The 16,851-nt window shown below is 46.1% G+C and overlaps 1 protein-coding gene across 1 annotated transcript; it reads left to right on the plus strand.

The window, feature by feature from the left end:
• The first annotated feature begins 1,299 nt into the window (after nucleotides 1-1,299).
• Nucleotides 1,300-13,776, plus strand: CUNH20orf202 (chromosome unknown C20orf202 homolog). The gene is given in 4 exon segments (XM_036244738.1): nucleotides 1,300-1,308; nucleotides 8,867-8,920; nucleotides 8,922-9,020; nucleotides 13,543-13,776. Coding segments are annotated over 4 exon segments (396 nt in total).
• The last annotated feature ends 3,075 nt before the right edge of the window (nucleotides 13,777-16,851 follow it).

The raw sequence follows: 16,851 nt of genomic DNA on the forward strand, positions 1-16,851 counted from the left end.
TCTGAGCGCCTTGCTGAATCTGGTGTCTGTTTACTTGTTTAATATTCACCCTCTGGCACCAGCCCGGCTCATCTGGTTTCCCTGGAACTCTGATGCTTTCATGGAGCAGTCCTGATATCACGGTGATGGGACCTAGTTCAGGGATTTGAGGTAAGGAATTGGTGGCCATGGCCCAGTCCTGTAGGGAGTGACCACTCACATGCACATCTGTAGCCAGCCCAGCTGACATTCCCTTCCTCTCCATCTGGTCTGTCTGAAGCCCTCAGCCTTGGGGAATGAAAAACCTGGGTGCTGAGATCTCTCCCTACCCTGGAAAGAGAAAGAGGGAAGCCGAGATCCACTTTCCCAGCCCATGGAAGAGCAAGCGCCTCCTCCTGGCAGTTCCATGAGCACGGGGGCCTTGTCTTCTCTCATCCATGTGCCCTCCCCAGGCCAGCACAGAGCCCTTGCACTGGAGGCATTGGGGTAGCTGGATCTAAAGCCATTCCCTTGGGAGAGGGTGAGCCCAAGAAGAGGGGAGGAGGGGCCTTGCTGGGGCACCTCTTGTGGTCCAGACCCTTGCTGGGCTTCATGTGTGTTATCTACCTGGCCCCCCCACCCCAACTCTGACAGCTGGCTAATTTGGAGTTCACCTGGAGAGGGAATTGTGGCTGAAATCAACTAGGAAACTTGCCAAGGGACACTCTTCCCACTTTCCCATTCTGCTTCACCGGAGTCTCTACCACCTCAGCGGGGTCAGAGGCCATGCTTCCCTGACTTAAGGACATGGGGCTATGTACTGGGCATAGAACTGATATGTGTGGGACACATGTACACAGGGAACCTGTGTACAGAACAGAAGGTCCGAATACCCATACACAGGACACTCATGTCCAGCACAGGTGTGCTCTTAAAGAGGTACTCCAGACTCGTGTACAAGGCACATGTGGATAGGACGTGTCATAGGTTGAGTTCTCCCAGAATTAGAACTGAGACAAGAATTTGAGGGCAAGGGGTTTCTTTGGGAGGTGGTCCCGGGAAGCACAGTAGAAGACTGGGGAAGTGAGGCAGGAAGGGAAGGTTCCCATGCACTGCAGGTGTGTTGATGAGCACGTGACCGCAGTGGACAACTGGAGGTCAATCCTGCTGGACTGAGTATTGTCCTACCTAGGAGCCAAGGGAAGGGAGGTGTTTATCTGCAACACCTGACTGTCACTGTGAAGGGCTGTTCCCAGCATTTCCAGCCTCTCCTCTGCACAGGTCAAGCATGTTCCTTAAGCAGAGAGTCGTGTGTTGTGCAGTGGGAAGCCTTGGGCACATATGGAGAAGGTGAGTGTTGAGGGGTGCGGATGGGGCCCTGGCAGCATTTTCTATAGAATACAGAAGTACAGAGCACGTGCTCAGGGCCCGTGAGTACACAGGTACAGAACAAAGGCAGAAGACACGTGATTGGCTTACTGGCTTTGCTTGTCTAGGTCAAAGGGGGAACCCACTGGAAGGGGATAAACAGCTACAGAAGAAGAGGCAGTGTGGGGACCCCCAAGACAACTGCACTCCTTCCCCACACTCCTGGTTGGCACGATGGCATATGCTCACATGGGAGGAAGGGAGCAGGGGAGGGTTTGAGGACTCTAACATGTGGAAGCTTCTCTCTGCTAAACATCTACCTCATTTTTATTTTACTAAATAGGGGAGAGGGCTAAGGTGCCTAGAATAGGAGAGGGGTCAGCCCCAAGGGTGGGTAGAGCCCTAGACTGGGAGTAAGAAATGGAGGCAGAGCTAGATGACCAGTCTGAGTCCACTTGCCCCATCCATGAAACGAGGGGAACTCTGCCCATGTGCCTCAGGGCAGGTCACCTACAACTCACGCCTCAGGTTTCCTGTCTGCGCTGTAAGCATCATGGAAGTCCTCTCTCTGCTATGAACTTCACAGAGCTGTTGTGAGGAGCAGATCAGGTCATGAATAAGAAAAGCCTTGGAAGAAAATAAAATAGACAGGTGGGAGGGTTATAGAACGGGCCTGAGTCGGGGAGGTCAAGGGACCTGACTTCTGCTGCCACATTTTTAGGACATTGGTTTGATTTCTGTATTAAAGGGATGAAAAAAATCGTGTTTTAATAAAACAGAACTTAATCTGTCTCTTGTAAAAGTATACTTGGAAGTTAAGCCTGGCATGGTGGCTTCACCTGTCTCAAGAGACCTGAGGTCCTTCTATCTTGTTGCTCTGCCATCAAGATGGCTGCACCACCTCCAGCCCTTATGGCTACATTCCAGTCAGCAGGAGGACAGGGGAAGAGGCAGGAACCCTTCTCCTTCCTTTAAGGGCACAACCCAGAAATGGCACAAATCACTCCCATTCATATCCCATTGGCCAGGGTTTAATCACATGGCCACACTTACCTGCAAGGGAGACTGGGAACAGTGTCTTTTGCTGTGATTCGGAGAAGGGGTATCGAAAGACAACCTATTTCTGCTACAGCTACTCAATTGCTTGGGCAACTCATATATTCATCTGAGCCATAGTTTCTTCATTTGCAAATTCATTTCTTCAGTCATATATTCATTTTACACATATATGTGCCAGGCTTGTGGTATAAAGTACAATTTTTGATCCATTGTACAAATGAATTGTCTCACTAGCTGGACCATAAGCCCACGAGGTCAGGTGTAAGGACTTTCTTGCTCACCGCTGTACCCCCAGCATCCCTGTACCCCCAGCATCCAGTGCAGGGTCAGATGCACATGAGCTATAGTATTAGCTGCCCCTGGATGGTGAATAGGTGGCAATTCTGGCTTTTGTATTTGGTGAAGACATTTTTTATTATTTAGAGTTTAAGTTCTTTTCCTTTCCAGCCCTCTTGGCTCCACCTTCCCATATGCCCATGTGCCAAGCCTTTCTAAGCCTACGAAATAAAATGTGCTCTGAGCCAGGATCCTAAGAGTGGGATTAAAAATAAATGAAAGTGCATCAAAACAAGTTAACCACGAGAAATGGCTTTCCCGGGTAAATAGGTGGCTGCCCTGGTGGCCAAGGATAGAGCACCGACTCTAACTGCCACGCTTTCCTATCAACCCCACTGCTGTGTTGGGCAGAGAACCCACTGGGCCTGCCCGGGAGGTCAGCAGGTGGCTGACTTGAGCCCCCACTTGGCTGTCTATCACTTCAAGGCAACAAAGCAAGACCTCCCACAGAAGTCAGGGAGAAGAGGTTCTAATTCCACACCTGTTGCTTATCTTCAGGGTGATCCTCTGAAAATCCGTGCTTCTTTGAGCATCAGTTTCCTCATCTGTAAAAAGGGCTAATAATTGGATCTATCTGTAATCAACTATAAAATGTAGATAACAATGGTAGCTCCATCTTGGTCAGAGGTTCCTAAACTTTCTCAGTTCATAGCACCCTTAGCATTTCAGTAATTTTTTGACAGTGCACGAGGCCCAAAGAAATGCCTGGCAGTTATTTAGTTATTTAATCATTGTAGTGTGCACAGTACCCAACAGATGTTATTGTGTTTCTCTTGAAATTTTAAAATATTTTGCAGTGACTCCGTGAGATTTCTGTCATGCCTCAGGATGCCTTGGCACATGGTCTGGGAATTGCAGCCATAAGATTTTTAAGATGGCCCTGGCCAGTTTGACTCAGCCGTCACAGCATTGGCCCACGAACCAAAGAGTATTGGGTTCAATTCCGGTCAAGGGCACATACCTTGGTTGCAGTTCGGTGTCCGGCCCTGGTCAGGGTTGTGCAGGAGGCAATCTCTCACATTGATGTTTCTCTCTTTCTCTCTCTACTCTCTCTGAAGATAAGTGGAAAAATATCCTCGGGTGAGGATTAAAAAAAAAAAGATTTTGAAGATGAAATGAAGTTATGTATGGCAAGGGCTTAGTATGATACCTGGTCTGCAGTAAGAGATCAATAAATGTTAATTATCCTACATTATCTGTCAAGTCTCTGAATCTTTCTGGGTCTCCTGCTACTGCCGCCCAGCCATGCTTCCCGTCTCCAGCTCCTGCCACCTGCTGATTTCTGCTTGCCACCTTCCCTCTGGGCCCCTCCAGGCCTCGGGCCCACTTCTGAACTAACTCCCTTCCTGGTGTAGAATCGTTGGTCTCACTTCTTCACCCCTTCCCAACGCCACACATTTTTTTAAAAATGTATTTTTATTGTTGAAAGTATTACAAATGTTCCCCTTACCTCCCTTGACATCTTCCTCCCCGCTCCCATCCCCCTCCCCTGCCCCGCCTTCACCACACAGTTGTCTGTGTCCATTGATTGTACATATATGCATATAAGTTCTTTGGTTTATCTCTTCCTAACCTCCCTTCCCTCTGAGGTTTGTCAGTCTGTTCCCTACTTCTATGTCTCTGGATCTATTTTGTTTGTCAGCTTATTTTGTTCATTATATTCCACAAATAAGTGAGATTTGTCTTTGATGATTGGCTTATTTCACTTAGCATAATGTTCTCCAGGTCTCTCCATGTCATCTCAAAGGGTAAGAGATCTTTCTTTCTTACAGCTGCATTGTATTCCATTGTGTAAATGTACTACAGCTTTTTTTTTTATCCATTCATCTACTGATGGACACTTGAGCTATTTCCAGATCTTAGCTTTGTAAATAGTGCTGCTATGAACATAGGGCATATATTCTTCCTGAATGGTGTTTCAGGCTTCTTAGGATACATTCCAAGAAGTGGAATCGCTGGTCAAATGGCAGTTCCATTTTTAATTTTTTGAGGAAACACCATATTGTTTTCCACAGTGGCTGCACCAGTCTGCATTCCCACCAGCAGTGTGCTAGGGTGCCCTTTTCTCCACACCCTCGCCAGCACTTGTTGTTTGATGATTTGTTGATGGCGGCCATTTTTCCAGGTGTGAGGTGATACCTCAGAGTTTTAATTTGCATCTCTCTGATGATTAGTGACATTGAGCATTTCTTCATATGTCTCTTGGCCATTTGTATGTCCTCTTTGGAGAAGTGTCTATTCAGGTCTTCTGCCCATTTTTTACTTGGATTGTTTGTCTTCCTTTTGTTGAGCTGTATGAGCACTTTATTCAACTCCACACACTTGATGTGACCTCTTCCTAGGTAGAGTGCACATTCCTGCCCCCTAACTTTGGGCTTGGCCAAGTGATTCACTTGGCTCAATGGTATGTGGTGAAAGTGACAGTTGACAGTTCTAAGCTTTGGCCCTCAGAGGCCTCACGTGGTTCCACTTGCTCTCTTCTCCTTTGCCATTGAGAAGGGAAGAACACGCCCCAGTGGCCCAGCGATTCCTGGAGGAGGACAAGAGACCCATGAAGCAGGCTCCAATCTGCAGCTATGAAGTCTGATGCAGACCATCCCACCAACCCATAAGCTCAAAAGCAAAATTAAACTATTGTTGTTTGAAAGAATGGAGTTCTGGAGAGATTTGTGACAGTGTCCTTGTGACAATCCAACCTCTGTACCTGTGGTAAATTCTCCTTCTCCAAGAGATCTGATTTGGTCACCAGCCGGAACACAGCTCCTTTCACACCAGTCAGCCACAAGCCGAGGGTCTCCTTCCTTCTAGTCTGTAGATGATTTCCTCGGGCAGGGCCTCCATCTCTGATCCAGGCAGTTGCCCCATAATTACAGGGTAATGTGGCACAAAGCATGGTGACCTGCCGAGAAGAAATGATTTCTGGCCCCTGTGTTCAGAAGGGTTGTGAATATGGCAGGCAAGAGTCTCTCAGATCCTCTTTGGTTCTAAAGGGTGACAACTGGACAAGGAGAAATTGGATATACAATTTTCTCTGCATGTGGTCATCAGCATGCATCTCAGACTGTAAACCCTAATGTACAAGGAATGTGACATTTCTTACAACTCAATTTAGTAACTCCTTTGAGTCTCATTATGCCAAAGATGGAAAAGATGTGGTCTAAGTTCACAAAGAAAGTTTGGTAGAGCTGGGTTAGAACCCAGGTGTCCTGACTTCCTATCCAACACCCCTTCTCATGCCCAGTCCATCTTAGACTGGGAAGGAGGCCCAGGTCCCACTGCTGAGCAGTGAAGCCCCTTCTCCAGCCTCCCTGACCATCTGGGCTGTGCTTCCATGCTCCACTGAGTGCCTACTGCTTGGAAGGATTCCAAGCAATGCTTTCCTCCTACTGAGTCCCAATCTGCCTCCCTGCGTCCTGTACCCACTGCCCTAGCTCTATATTCCAAAGCTGCACTAAATATGCACTTTTTTCTTTAATTTATAAATATTGGCTATAACTTTTACTTCTATAAATTCTTTTAATTTCTTTTTCAAGTCTGCCTTTTTATTGAGGTATAATTGATATACAACACTGTATTAGTTTCAAGTATACAACATAATGATTTAATATTTGTATGTATTATAAAATGACCACCACAATAAGTCTAGTTAACATGCATCACCATACATAGTTATAGAATATTTTGTCTTGTGATGAAAGCTTTAAGATTTGCTCTCTTAACAACTTCAAATATGCAACCCAGTATTGTTAACTATAGTCACCATGCTGTATATTACATCCCATGACTTATTTCTTTTATAACTGGAAGTTTGTACCTTTGACGACCTTTACCCATTTTGCTCCCCTCCCCCCCAACTCTGGCAACTACCAATCTGTCAAATCTGCCTTTTAAAAAAATAGTGTCTTGCCCTGGCCGGTTTGGCTCAGCGGTTAGAGCGTCGGCCTGCAGTCCCGAGAGACCCAGGTTCAGTTCCCGCTAAGGGCATGTACCTCGGTTGCAGTTTGTCCCCGGCCCTGGTTGGGTCGTGCAGGTGGCAGCCACTCGATGTGTCCCTTTCACATCGATGTTTCTCTCTCTCTTCCTCTCTTTCCCTTCCACTCTATCGGAACCAAAAAATTGAAAAATGTCCTCGGGTGAGGATAAACAAACAAACCACAACAAAAAATAAATAGTGTCTTGCCCTGGCTGGTTTGGGTCAGTGGTTAGAGGATCAGCCCTCAGACCAAAGAGCCGCAGGTTCGATTCTGGTCAAAGGCACATACCTCAGTTGCAGTTGGGTCCCGGCCCTGGTTAGGGTTGTACGGGAGGCAACCAATAGATGTGTTCCTCTCACATCAATGTTTCTCCCTCTCTCTCTCTCTCCCACTCCATCTGAAGATAAATGAAAAAATATCTGTGGGTGAGGATAAAAAAATAAAAAAAATAAATAGTGTCTTGCCTAGCTGGTGTGGCTCAGTGGTTTGAGCATCGTCCCATGGACTGAGAGGTCCTGGTTTGATTCCCGGTTAGGGTACATGCCCGGGTTTCGGGCTCAATCCCCAGCAGGGGGTGCACAGAAGGCAGCTGGTCGATATTTCTCTCTCACTTTGATGTTTCTACCTGTCTCTCCCTTCCTCTCTCTCTAAGAAAATCGAAAACATACTTTTTAAAATAAAATTTAAAAAGTGTTTTTTTTCTTATTTTTTTATTCCTTCCTGTATGACTTTAATTCTTTTGGAAATACTTTTTCATTATCTTCATTATCTTCATTAGGGGAGGAAGGGTCCAATCTTGCTGTTGAAGGTGTCTGCTGACTCTCACTTATGGTGGCTTGTTTCCTTGTGTGTTTTGTAATTTTGGGTTATAAGTTCAAGTTCATCTTTAGGGGAGTTTTATCTATGGACAGCTTGTGTAGCCTGGGTTGAGGGTGTTCCCTCCAAAATGGGTTGAGTTTGTTTTGTGAGTTACCTCAGCTGTTTATCTGGGATCACTATGTTAATTATTAGTTTGGGTTCCTAGCTCATGTGGATAGGATAAAAAATGGTTAAAAACCCTACATGAGAATAGGTCCTAATTGTTTTCATCATAGTATGAATTTGATTATTGTTTGTCCCTTTTTGTCCACTCTGATGCCAGCTCCAGGCAAGCAGGACCTTAGTCTCTGATTTTGAGTAATATCCCCAGCATCTGCAGCCGAACTTGGTACACAGTAGGCACTCGGTAAGTGTTTTCTGAAAGAGGATTAAATGATATATACTTCATAGCATGTTGAGAAGAACAAATGGTGTGTTGATTAGGACTGTGTTTGCCCAGTTAAAAATGGGGTTCACTGTCTCACAAAACAGGTAGATGCCGATGGTGATTCTGTGACTCGGTGACTTCAAAGCCTATGAAGTTTACTGGCCTTTGTCTTAGGGTTGCAAGAGGGTTACTGTATTTCCAGGCACCACATCCCATTCAAGTCAGAAAGAAGGGGAAGAAAGTAGGAATAAAGGAGGAGCGTTGTTGACATTTTTCCTTTTATCAACTAGGTAAAAGTTTTCCTAGAAGTCTAACAGCAAATTTCTGTTTTGATCTCATTTGCTGCAAATGGGACATTTGGACATCCCAGAAGCAAGCGGACTTGGAGAGTGAGCATTTCCCTTTATCTAGACTCTATGGATAGGTGAGAAATGGAGGGAGGGGATGGGGGACACAGATGGAGTGTGTGTATATATATATATATATATATATATATATGTATGTGTATATATATATGGATGTATATATATATAACATCTATTGTATATAGTACATATTATATAATATATAACAAATGAGGTTTTATTTATAAATAATAGAAATATATATTTTACAGAGAGAGATTACAGATGTATATATGTGTCACTTAGAGCCCTCAGCAGGGGACACCTTTTCCCATAATAATTATTGTTTTTATCACGTAAAGCTTTACAGTCTCTGGGATCCTACTGGCATCAGATCTTGGATTCTGGAACTCGCAGGCATGAGGCACCGTTGCCCAATGGTCTCCCTTCTGCCCTCCCTCCTTTTTCTCTTCAGAGCACCGAAGCCCTTTAAAAAAAAAAAACGCTAAATTTTCCAATGTGAGCCACTTCCTGGTCTCATTAACTTCATCCTCAGTGACTTGGCCAGATTCTGCTTTCAGCCTGGAGCAGGCAGGAGACTGTATGAGTCAAAGGTTTGTCAGGCCCATCACCAGATAGATCAGCGTCAAGGTCTCTCCCAAGGGTACTGAGATGAAAACAGAAGAGCCAACCCCGAATCTTGGACAGACCCTGGAGTGGCTGAGGAAGGAGCTGGTAAGGCTTTGCATTTCTTTTTACCTGACGCCTTCACCCCATATATTCCAAGATTTGCTGGTCCCCCTTCCCAGATGCCCCATCAGCTGGACAGAGGCTGCAAGCTGGGGTGCAGGCCCCGCAGGCACCCCTCTGGGACCAGCCACGCAGTGCACAATCGCGTCTCAGGTGCACGGATAAGTAGGTCACGGCCTACATAGGCGGCTCTGGGTGCACTGCTTGCCAGACTGGTTTTAGAAATTACGCTGAGGCCTGGGTATGTGCCCAACTCTGCTGCTGTGTGCCTTCTAGAAGTGGCTTTACCTCTTTGAGCCTCAGTTTACTTATCATAAGACGGGGAGAACAATAGTACCGACACTGCAGGGGTTACTCTAAGAATTCGGTGAGGAGATGGTATAATCCACTCAGTGTCTGCTTGGCACATGTACTTGGCCATCACGATCCTGACCAAGGTGGACGTGGAGTGCACGCACTGTCTTAGCCAGGGTGAACTATGTCCACCTGGGTCAGGATTGTAATAAAGCAGAGGCTTGCACGAAGATTGGAGTACTAATGACTTATTTGGAGGTGCAAGCCCAGAGCAGTGAGAGTGAAGAACGCAGGGAGTGGAGGCAAAAGCCATCACTCTGCCAGAGAGGCGAGGCGATGCCCGGCCTTACCGAGCTGACTGCCACTGCAGGAGTCCTAAGGAGGCCCTGTGGCTCTCTCAGCAGCTGACTAATCTGGCTGCAGGGTTTCTCTGCAAGGGTTGAAGGGGGATCTGCACCCTGGGGGAGGGAGAAAGAAAGGAAATGTATCTGCCCTGCTCATTCTTGTCTCCCATTGCCTGTTGGTAAAGGTCCACCCAGGGAGCACTGCCGCTCCTGAACTGAGCTAACTCTCCTGAGTTATGTTTCTTAGTTTCGTGGTGGCTGCTAGGCTGTATGCCTCTCCCTGCGGTGTTTTCTCCAAGTTCAAAACCAGAAAGGGTGCCTGAGGATATCAGTTAAGTGTATGAGGATAACAGTTAAGATCAAGAAGGAGGTGGTTTAGGGAGCCTCAGAAGGAACCCAAAGTTTATGTCCCAATACGCCAGATTCTCCTTCTGGGGAAAGATACACAGGATTGTCCAAAAATTACCTTTCTGGATTGCCACACAACAGATTAGCTGGGATTCAACCCCATCCTCACCCAGGGTGGGCGGCAGCAGGGGGGCTGCCTCAGTAGGGCTTCTCTTGGGATCAGGGGATTCCAGCAGCAGGAACTGGTGCTTTTTATAATCCTCGGGCTCCCAGAGACTGGCCTGTGGGCCTTCCCATGCTTCCCTAAATACTGGGCACCCATGCTGAGACTGTTTGGTGCCTGAACCCAAAATGCCACTTTCCAGCTGATAAAGTACCTCTCTCTCACACCCCATAGAGAGGAGGAGCAAGGCAGGTGGGGGAAGCCTATGTGGGGCACAGCGCCCCCAGGCTCAGGCATCTCCCTGCACATGATGCCAAAAGATGGGGGCCTTGAGTATCCTCTTGCTAATTCCTGACTTGTGAACTGCCCAGTCACATGCAGTTTACATAACTCCATAAGGTCCCCTTGGAGCCCAGCCAAGGAGCCCCACTTGACTGTCAGGGAAGGACCAACACTAGACAGTCACTTCGTGCAGCAGAAGGAAAAAAATCAGTAACACCAACAACTACCATGGACCAAAGTCCAGTGCTCACCCTCCTTGCCCGGGATCATATAAGCCCCCAAGTCCTGGTGAGATCTAAAAGAGGGGAGCGAACAAACCAGCTGATGACTAAGGGGCGTTCATCAGGACAGAGCTGCACACTGCAAAGCTTGAGCAAGCCGAGCCCGGAGCTGGCCTCCGCACCGCACCTCTGCATTGTGAGAAAGGACACTTCCCTGCTGGTGGAGCCAGTTTAGCCTGGGTTTGGGGCCCTCAAAGCCAAAGACAGAGAGTCCACCACGTCCCTTAACACTGCTTCCGTGCCTCATCGGGTCCTCACGGACACATACCCAGAGCTGGTGCTAAGAGCTGGATGAAAAAAAAATGTGTAAGTGTGGGAGGAAAACCCCAAAGAGAAAACACAGACAACATTTTCCCAGGAATTAGAAAGGGATGGCTGCGTGGTCTCAGGGGTGGTCACCTTCAAGTTTCCTCTTTTTAGCTGTCTACTCTCTTGGTGGTATTACTGCTACTGGGGTGGAAGAAATGGGCTTTATCTTCTTATTTGTAAAGTAATTAGTTTGTCATGAAAGTAAAATTTAAGCCCTGGCCAGGTGGCTTAGTTGGTTGGAGCATTGTCCTGTGCACCAAAAAGTTGTGGGTTTGATTCCCTGTCAGGACATATACCTAGGTTGCAGGTTTGATCCCCAGTTGGGGTACATACGGGCAGCAACCAACCAATGTTTCTCTCTCTCCCTCTCTACTCCTCCCTTCCTCTCTCTACAGTCAATAGAACATAGCCTCTGGTGAGGATTAAAAAGTAATAATAAAAATCTTTAAAAATTCTATTTTTAATGGAGAAATGTTAGTAACGATCTTTTAGAGAGGAACAGAGAGAGGAGGGGACAGAGACAGAAAGACAGAGAGACAGGTTGAGAATGCACATACCTGATCTGCTGAGTCTCAGGCAGCTTCAGAAGGGAAACCTATTCCCAGTGGTCACCTCTGCGGGAGGAGACCGAGTGGTCACATGGAGTGGGATGAGGTGGGGGACACTTGACACTGTATGCTTCTTTGTAGCTTTATATCATGTGTAAGAATTACCTAGTCAGAAAGATAATTTTAGCATCTTAAAAGAGGAAGCATAAGAGAAAACAATGTGTGGGGGAACCATTCCCAGGGGAAAATGGGAGGAATGGAGATGGGTGAGTGAGGGTAGAGTCCTAAAGCAGCAGTTCTTCAAGTTTCGGTCTTAGAACCCCTTTGCACTCTTTTTTTTAAAAATACGTTTTTATTGATTTTTTTTTTTTTTTAGAGAGAGATAGAAACATCTATGTGAGAGAGAAACATCGATTGGCTGCCTCCTGCTCACACCCTACTGGGGATTGTGCCTGCAACCCAGGCATGTGCCCTGACCGGGAATCAAACTGGGACCTCTCAGTTCATGGGACGATGCTCAGTCCACTGAGCCACACTGGCCAGGCCTCCTCTGCACTCTTAAAAATGATTAAGGACACCAAAAAACTCTTGCTTGTGTGAGTTATAGCTATATTGATTGAATTAGACATCGAAACTGAGAAAGTTTTAGCATTTATTTATTTATTTATGCATTTAAAAATAACAGTAGTAAACTCATATGTTAATAAAATATTTTGTCTAAAATATCTACATTTTTCAAAGAGAACATCTACTGAGAAGAGTGGCACTGATTTACCACATTGCAAATCTCCTTAGTGTTTCCCTTAATAGAACACAGCTGGAGTCTACCTGCTTCTGCGCTCAGTCTGATGCCATCTCACATATCGGAGCTTCTGGGAAACTTCAGTGTGTCCATAGGGTGAACCTAAAAGGGCAATAATATCTTAGTATTGTAATGAAAGTAGCATTGACTTCGCTGACCCCCTGAAAGGGTTTTTGGGACCCAAGGATTCCCCAGACCTGGTGCTGAGAAGCAGTACTCGAAAGGGCTCCTGCCTGCCCACAGGGTATCCTTCACTTTCACATGAAGTCACTATCCCCTTAATACCTGTAAAACCATTTGTTACAGTGAGGGCAATAGCATATAAGTGGGGTTGTAAATAAGGAGAAGAATATTTGATGATGATGATGATGAAGACAATCACAGACCTTGGTAGTTCAGCATGTCATCTTCTAGAGGGGGAACTAATTCATTCAGTCTTCATAATGTTACTGGACCAAAGTCAGCATGCCCAATGCTTCAAAAGGCCAAAACTCAAAACGTCAGGGTTGAGTAAGGAAAGGTTTGTTGATCAAGAAGGCACCAACTGAGAAGATGGGAGACCTAGGGGTGCCCCAGATCCATCTTGCTCTCTGGATGAGGCCAAGGATTTCAGGGCACCATGGGAAAGGGTTGGTGCTGGTGGGGCACATTTTAATTAGAGGACCTTGGAACCTGGCTGTTTATGGTAAAGGGGCATCAATACCAAATCTTCCTGGACAATGGACCCTTGACTTCTGAAAGGGTTCCAGTGTTCAAGTTCCAGTTATGTTCTGGTCCTTTGGTTTCATGGGGCGTTTTGGTGATAGTGACGGTGGTGAGACTGGTTTTGGGTGCAGCTGCAGGGCAAAGATCTCTCCTCTGTACCATGCCCTGGATGCATGACTGTGGTCTTGGTCTGTTGTGTCTGAAAAGCAAGTCAGCATCTCATAGAACAGAATAGAACCATTTTGAGCTGGCTACAATAAGAACCTTGAAAGGTGAGTAATTTGGTTTCCACTTTGCAGATGAAGAAACTGAGGCTTTGGTGGAAACGGCTTCTTTGAGGTTGTGGGTTTTCTGATGAGACTATAATGCGAATGGGCTTTCTGGGGGAATATCCAGTGCCCACCTCCTCACAGACTTGTTCTCTTTCCTAGGCTGAGATGCAGATCCAAGACCAGAAGCTCCTGGTCACACTGACGCATCTTCACAGCATCCTAGAGGAGCTGCGTTCTGAGAGTGCCCACTGGGAGGATGCCATGTCCAGCAGAGGGGCCTCACCCATCAGAGCTCGAGCAGGCTCTGAAGGCCAGGGTCACAAGCCCATGTCATCCAGGCGGCTGGCCCAGCTCCTCCAAGGTGTAGACAGCAGACGAAGCTCCCTTCCTTAACTGTCTAGAAAGGAGCATAGGTTTGAACCCCCACCATCACCACTAGTGTAAGTTTGTGATGTTACTGGGAGGGAGCACTGGAATGGGAGTCAAGAAGTCTCTATGTTCATCTCTGCCTTCATCCACTTAGTGTCCCTGACCCATCACTCAGCTTCTCTGTGTTGCTGGTTCTTTTTCTGTCACTTATACAGCATTTTTAATGAGGCACAAATAAGATATTGGATATGAACATGCTTTGAAAACACCGATATGTTATATGGCGTCTGAAAAACACTGTAAAATAATCCTATCCTTGGGAATGTCTCAAAAAGTGATTGTTAAAACAAAGAACTCAGTGTACAAGGTTGTTTATCGAGTCTTGCCATGGTGAAAAACAGAATCTTTTGTAATGGCTCCATGGTTGCTTTCTGACTTCCCAGCAGGACTTCTCATTCCCCTTTATCTGAAAGCAACAGACCCTGTCACCACTCTGGCCACAAGGATGGACGTGTGATCAGGCCTGCCCAATTATAATGCATGGTTAACATGATTGGCCCAGTGAGTTGGCTTGTGACTCAACACAGCCAATCACAGCCCTTCTCTGGGGTTGCTACCTGGATGCTTGTTCTATAGCAGTTGCAAAGCTGAGGCTGCCAGAGGCCATGTTCCCTGCCAGATGAGGACGACCTGTCTGTGCTAGGAAAGAAAGAGGCTAATCTTAAAAAGGAAGTAGAGAGCTAGGCTGAGAGGTAGAGCGCTTGCTCCTTTTAGTCCCTGGTTTCAGGTCCTAGTTCTATGAGTTACTCCTGCATTCTTTCCAGTGGCTGAAACTAGTTAATTCCACCATCACCACGCACACCAATTTGTTTTTGCTTAAAGTGATTTGAGTAGGGTTTCCCTCATTTGCAACCAAAACAGTCCTGAGGGATACAATCCAAATGTTCATAGAAGCAAAGGAGGGAGGTGATGAAGAAAACAGCATTTCACTCATTCGAGTTGGCAAGAACAACCCTGTATTAGCAGGCAACAAGGTTTGTGATGCGGCAGAACACTCACCTGAATGGGGTGCTGCAGTTACAACTTTGAAAAAAATGGAAGAGGTGGAAATAAAAGGTCTTTTAGATTCTGATTATTGGTAGGCCTTTTTATTTTTGAAAATCAACTTGCACGTTGTTAGAATATTATTTTTATGGTTTTGAAAAAGTGAACCCATTGCATATAGGCATGAAGTGTGGGGGTTTGCATTATATGCACAATATTTATAGTCAGACTAACCTGGAATTTTTAATATCATGTTTGATAATATAAAAATACTTCTCTGTTGACAGCTGAATGGATAAACAAAATGTGATATAAACATAAAACAGAATTTCATTCAGCCATTTAAAAAGGAAGAAAATTCTGGCACATGCTATAAAATGGATGACCTTTGAAGACATTATGCTAAGTGAAATAAGCCAGTCAGTCACAAAAGGACAAATATTGTATGGTTCTGTTTATATGATGTGCCTAGAGTAGTCAAATCCATAAAGACACAGAGTAGAATGGCGGTTTCCTGGAGCTTGGAGAGTGGGGGGTGGGAAGTTGTTTAATGGGTACAGAGTTTCAGATCTGCGAGATGAAAAATACTCTGGATGGATGGTGGTGATGGTGGCATAACAGTGTGAATGTTGATGCCACTGAGCTGTATGCTTACAAATGTGAAAAGGGTAATATTTGTGTTATATTTTAAAACAGTTAAAAATAAATACTTCAAAAAACCTGCACTGTGATACTGGGGCTGGGGCTGGGGCTGGGGCTGGGGCTGGGGCCGGGGCTCCATGAACCACATTTCTGAGTTACCAGTACTCCAAGTTAGAGTTTGTTTAATTTTATCAATGATCAGGGTGGGGCTAGAGGGACACCCCAGGCCTGGAGGAGGGGGAAAGAACTTGCTTCTTCATCTTTGTTCTCTGTAGCTTCCTGTCCCTATGAGCACCACCAGCAATGCTTCTTCACCTCACAGCAGCAATTCCTCCCCATGGTACCAGCCAGCATCCCCTTCTCAAGGCTCCCAGAACCAACAGATGCCACAGCAAGGAAGATACATTTGTAGAGTCACACACTGGTTCTGTGACGGTTAGACAAGAAGTGATATAGGTCCCTTCCTCCCACAGCCCATTGGATAGAATAAGTCATGCCTGTCTCAGGAGGCAGCTGGGCAATGTGGAGAAGAGAGGGAGGGTCTGGTGAGTGCCAGGGTGTCAGACACATGCTCCGTTCTCTCTCAACAGACCAGCTTCCTTGTCCTCAGAGCACTAGGAGCACCTCTTGTTCTAATATTTGTCTTTGACCCTGACACAGGGCTTCTAAAACGCTTGTAAATTCCTAAGTTATATTGACTCTGGGTGGGCTCCTGGATAGGGGTTGGTCACCAGAAAGAACAAGCCATGATTAGGAGTTTAGAATTTTCAGCCCCATCCTCCAGGGAGAAGAGAGGGGCTGGAAATGGAGGTAATAATTGTTCATGCCTACATGAGGTAGCCACCATAAAATCCAACTAGTAGGGAATTTGGGGAGCTTCCAGTTTGGGAAACATCCACATAGCAGGAGGATGTAGATGTTCTCCTGCACTGAGGACCCTCCCAGACCTTGTCCTGTGTATCTCTTTATCTAGCTGTTCATCTGTATTCCTTAATAAACTGGAAAAGGTTAAGTAAGTGTTTCTCTGAATTCTGTGAGCCATTCTAGCAAATCAGTTGAACCAAGAAGGGAGTCAAGGAAACCTCTGATTTGTAGCCAAGTTGGATGGAAGTTGTAGGTAACCTGGGGACCTACTACTACTGATTGGATCTGAAGTGGGGTGTGAACAGTCTTGTGGGACTGAGCCCTTAACCTGTGGGGTCTCCAAATAGATGTCAGAACTGTGTTAAATTGAAGGACACCCAGCTGTTGCCATAGAGGATTGCTTGGGTTGAGGAAAAACACCCACACATTGGGTGACCAGAAGAAGTGACACATTCCGTGTAAAAGTAAAGGAAAACTACACAGGAGGTGGAGAACTGGGTTTTTCCCTTAGGAGGGAAAGACTAGATTTTTCTAATCCAGGCCCCCCAA

The sequence above is a fragment of the Molossus molossus genome, unplaced genomic scaffold, assembly GCF_014108415.1.
Source record: "Molossus molossus isolate mMolMol1 unplaced genomic scaffold, mMolMol1.p scaffold_m16_p_6, whole genome shotgun sequence".
Classification (NCBI taxonomy): Eukaryota; Metazoa; Chordata; class Mammalia; order Chiroptera; family Molossidae; genus Molossus; species Molossus molossus.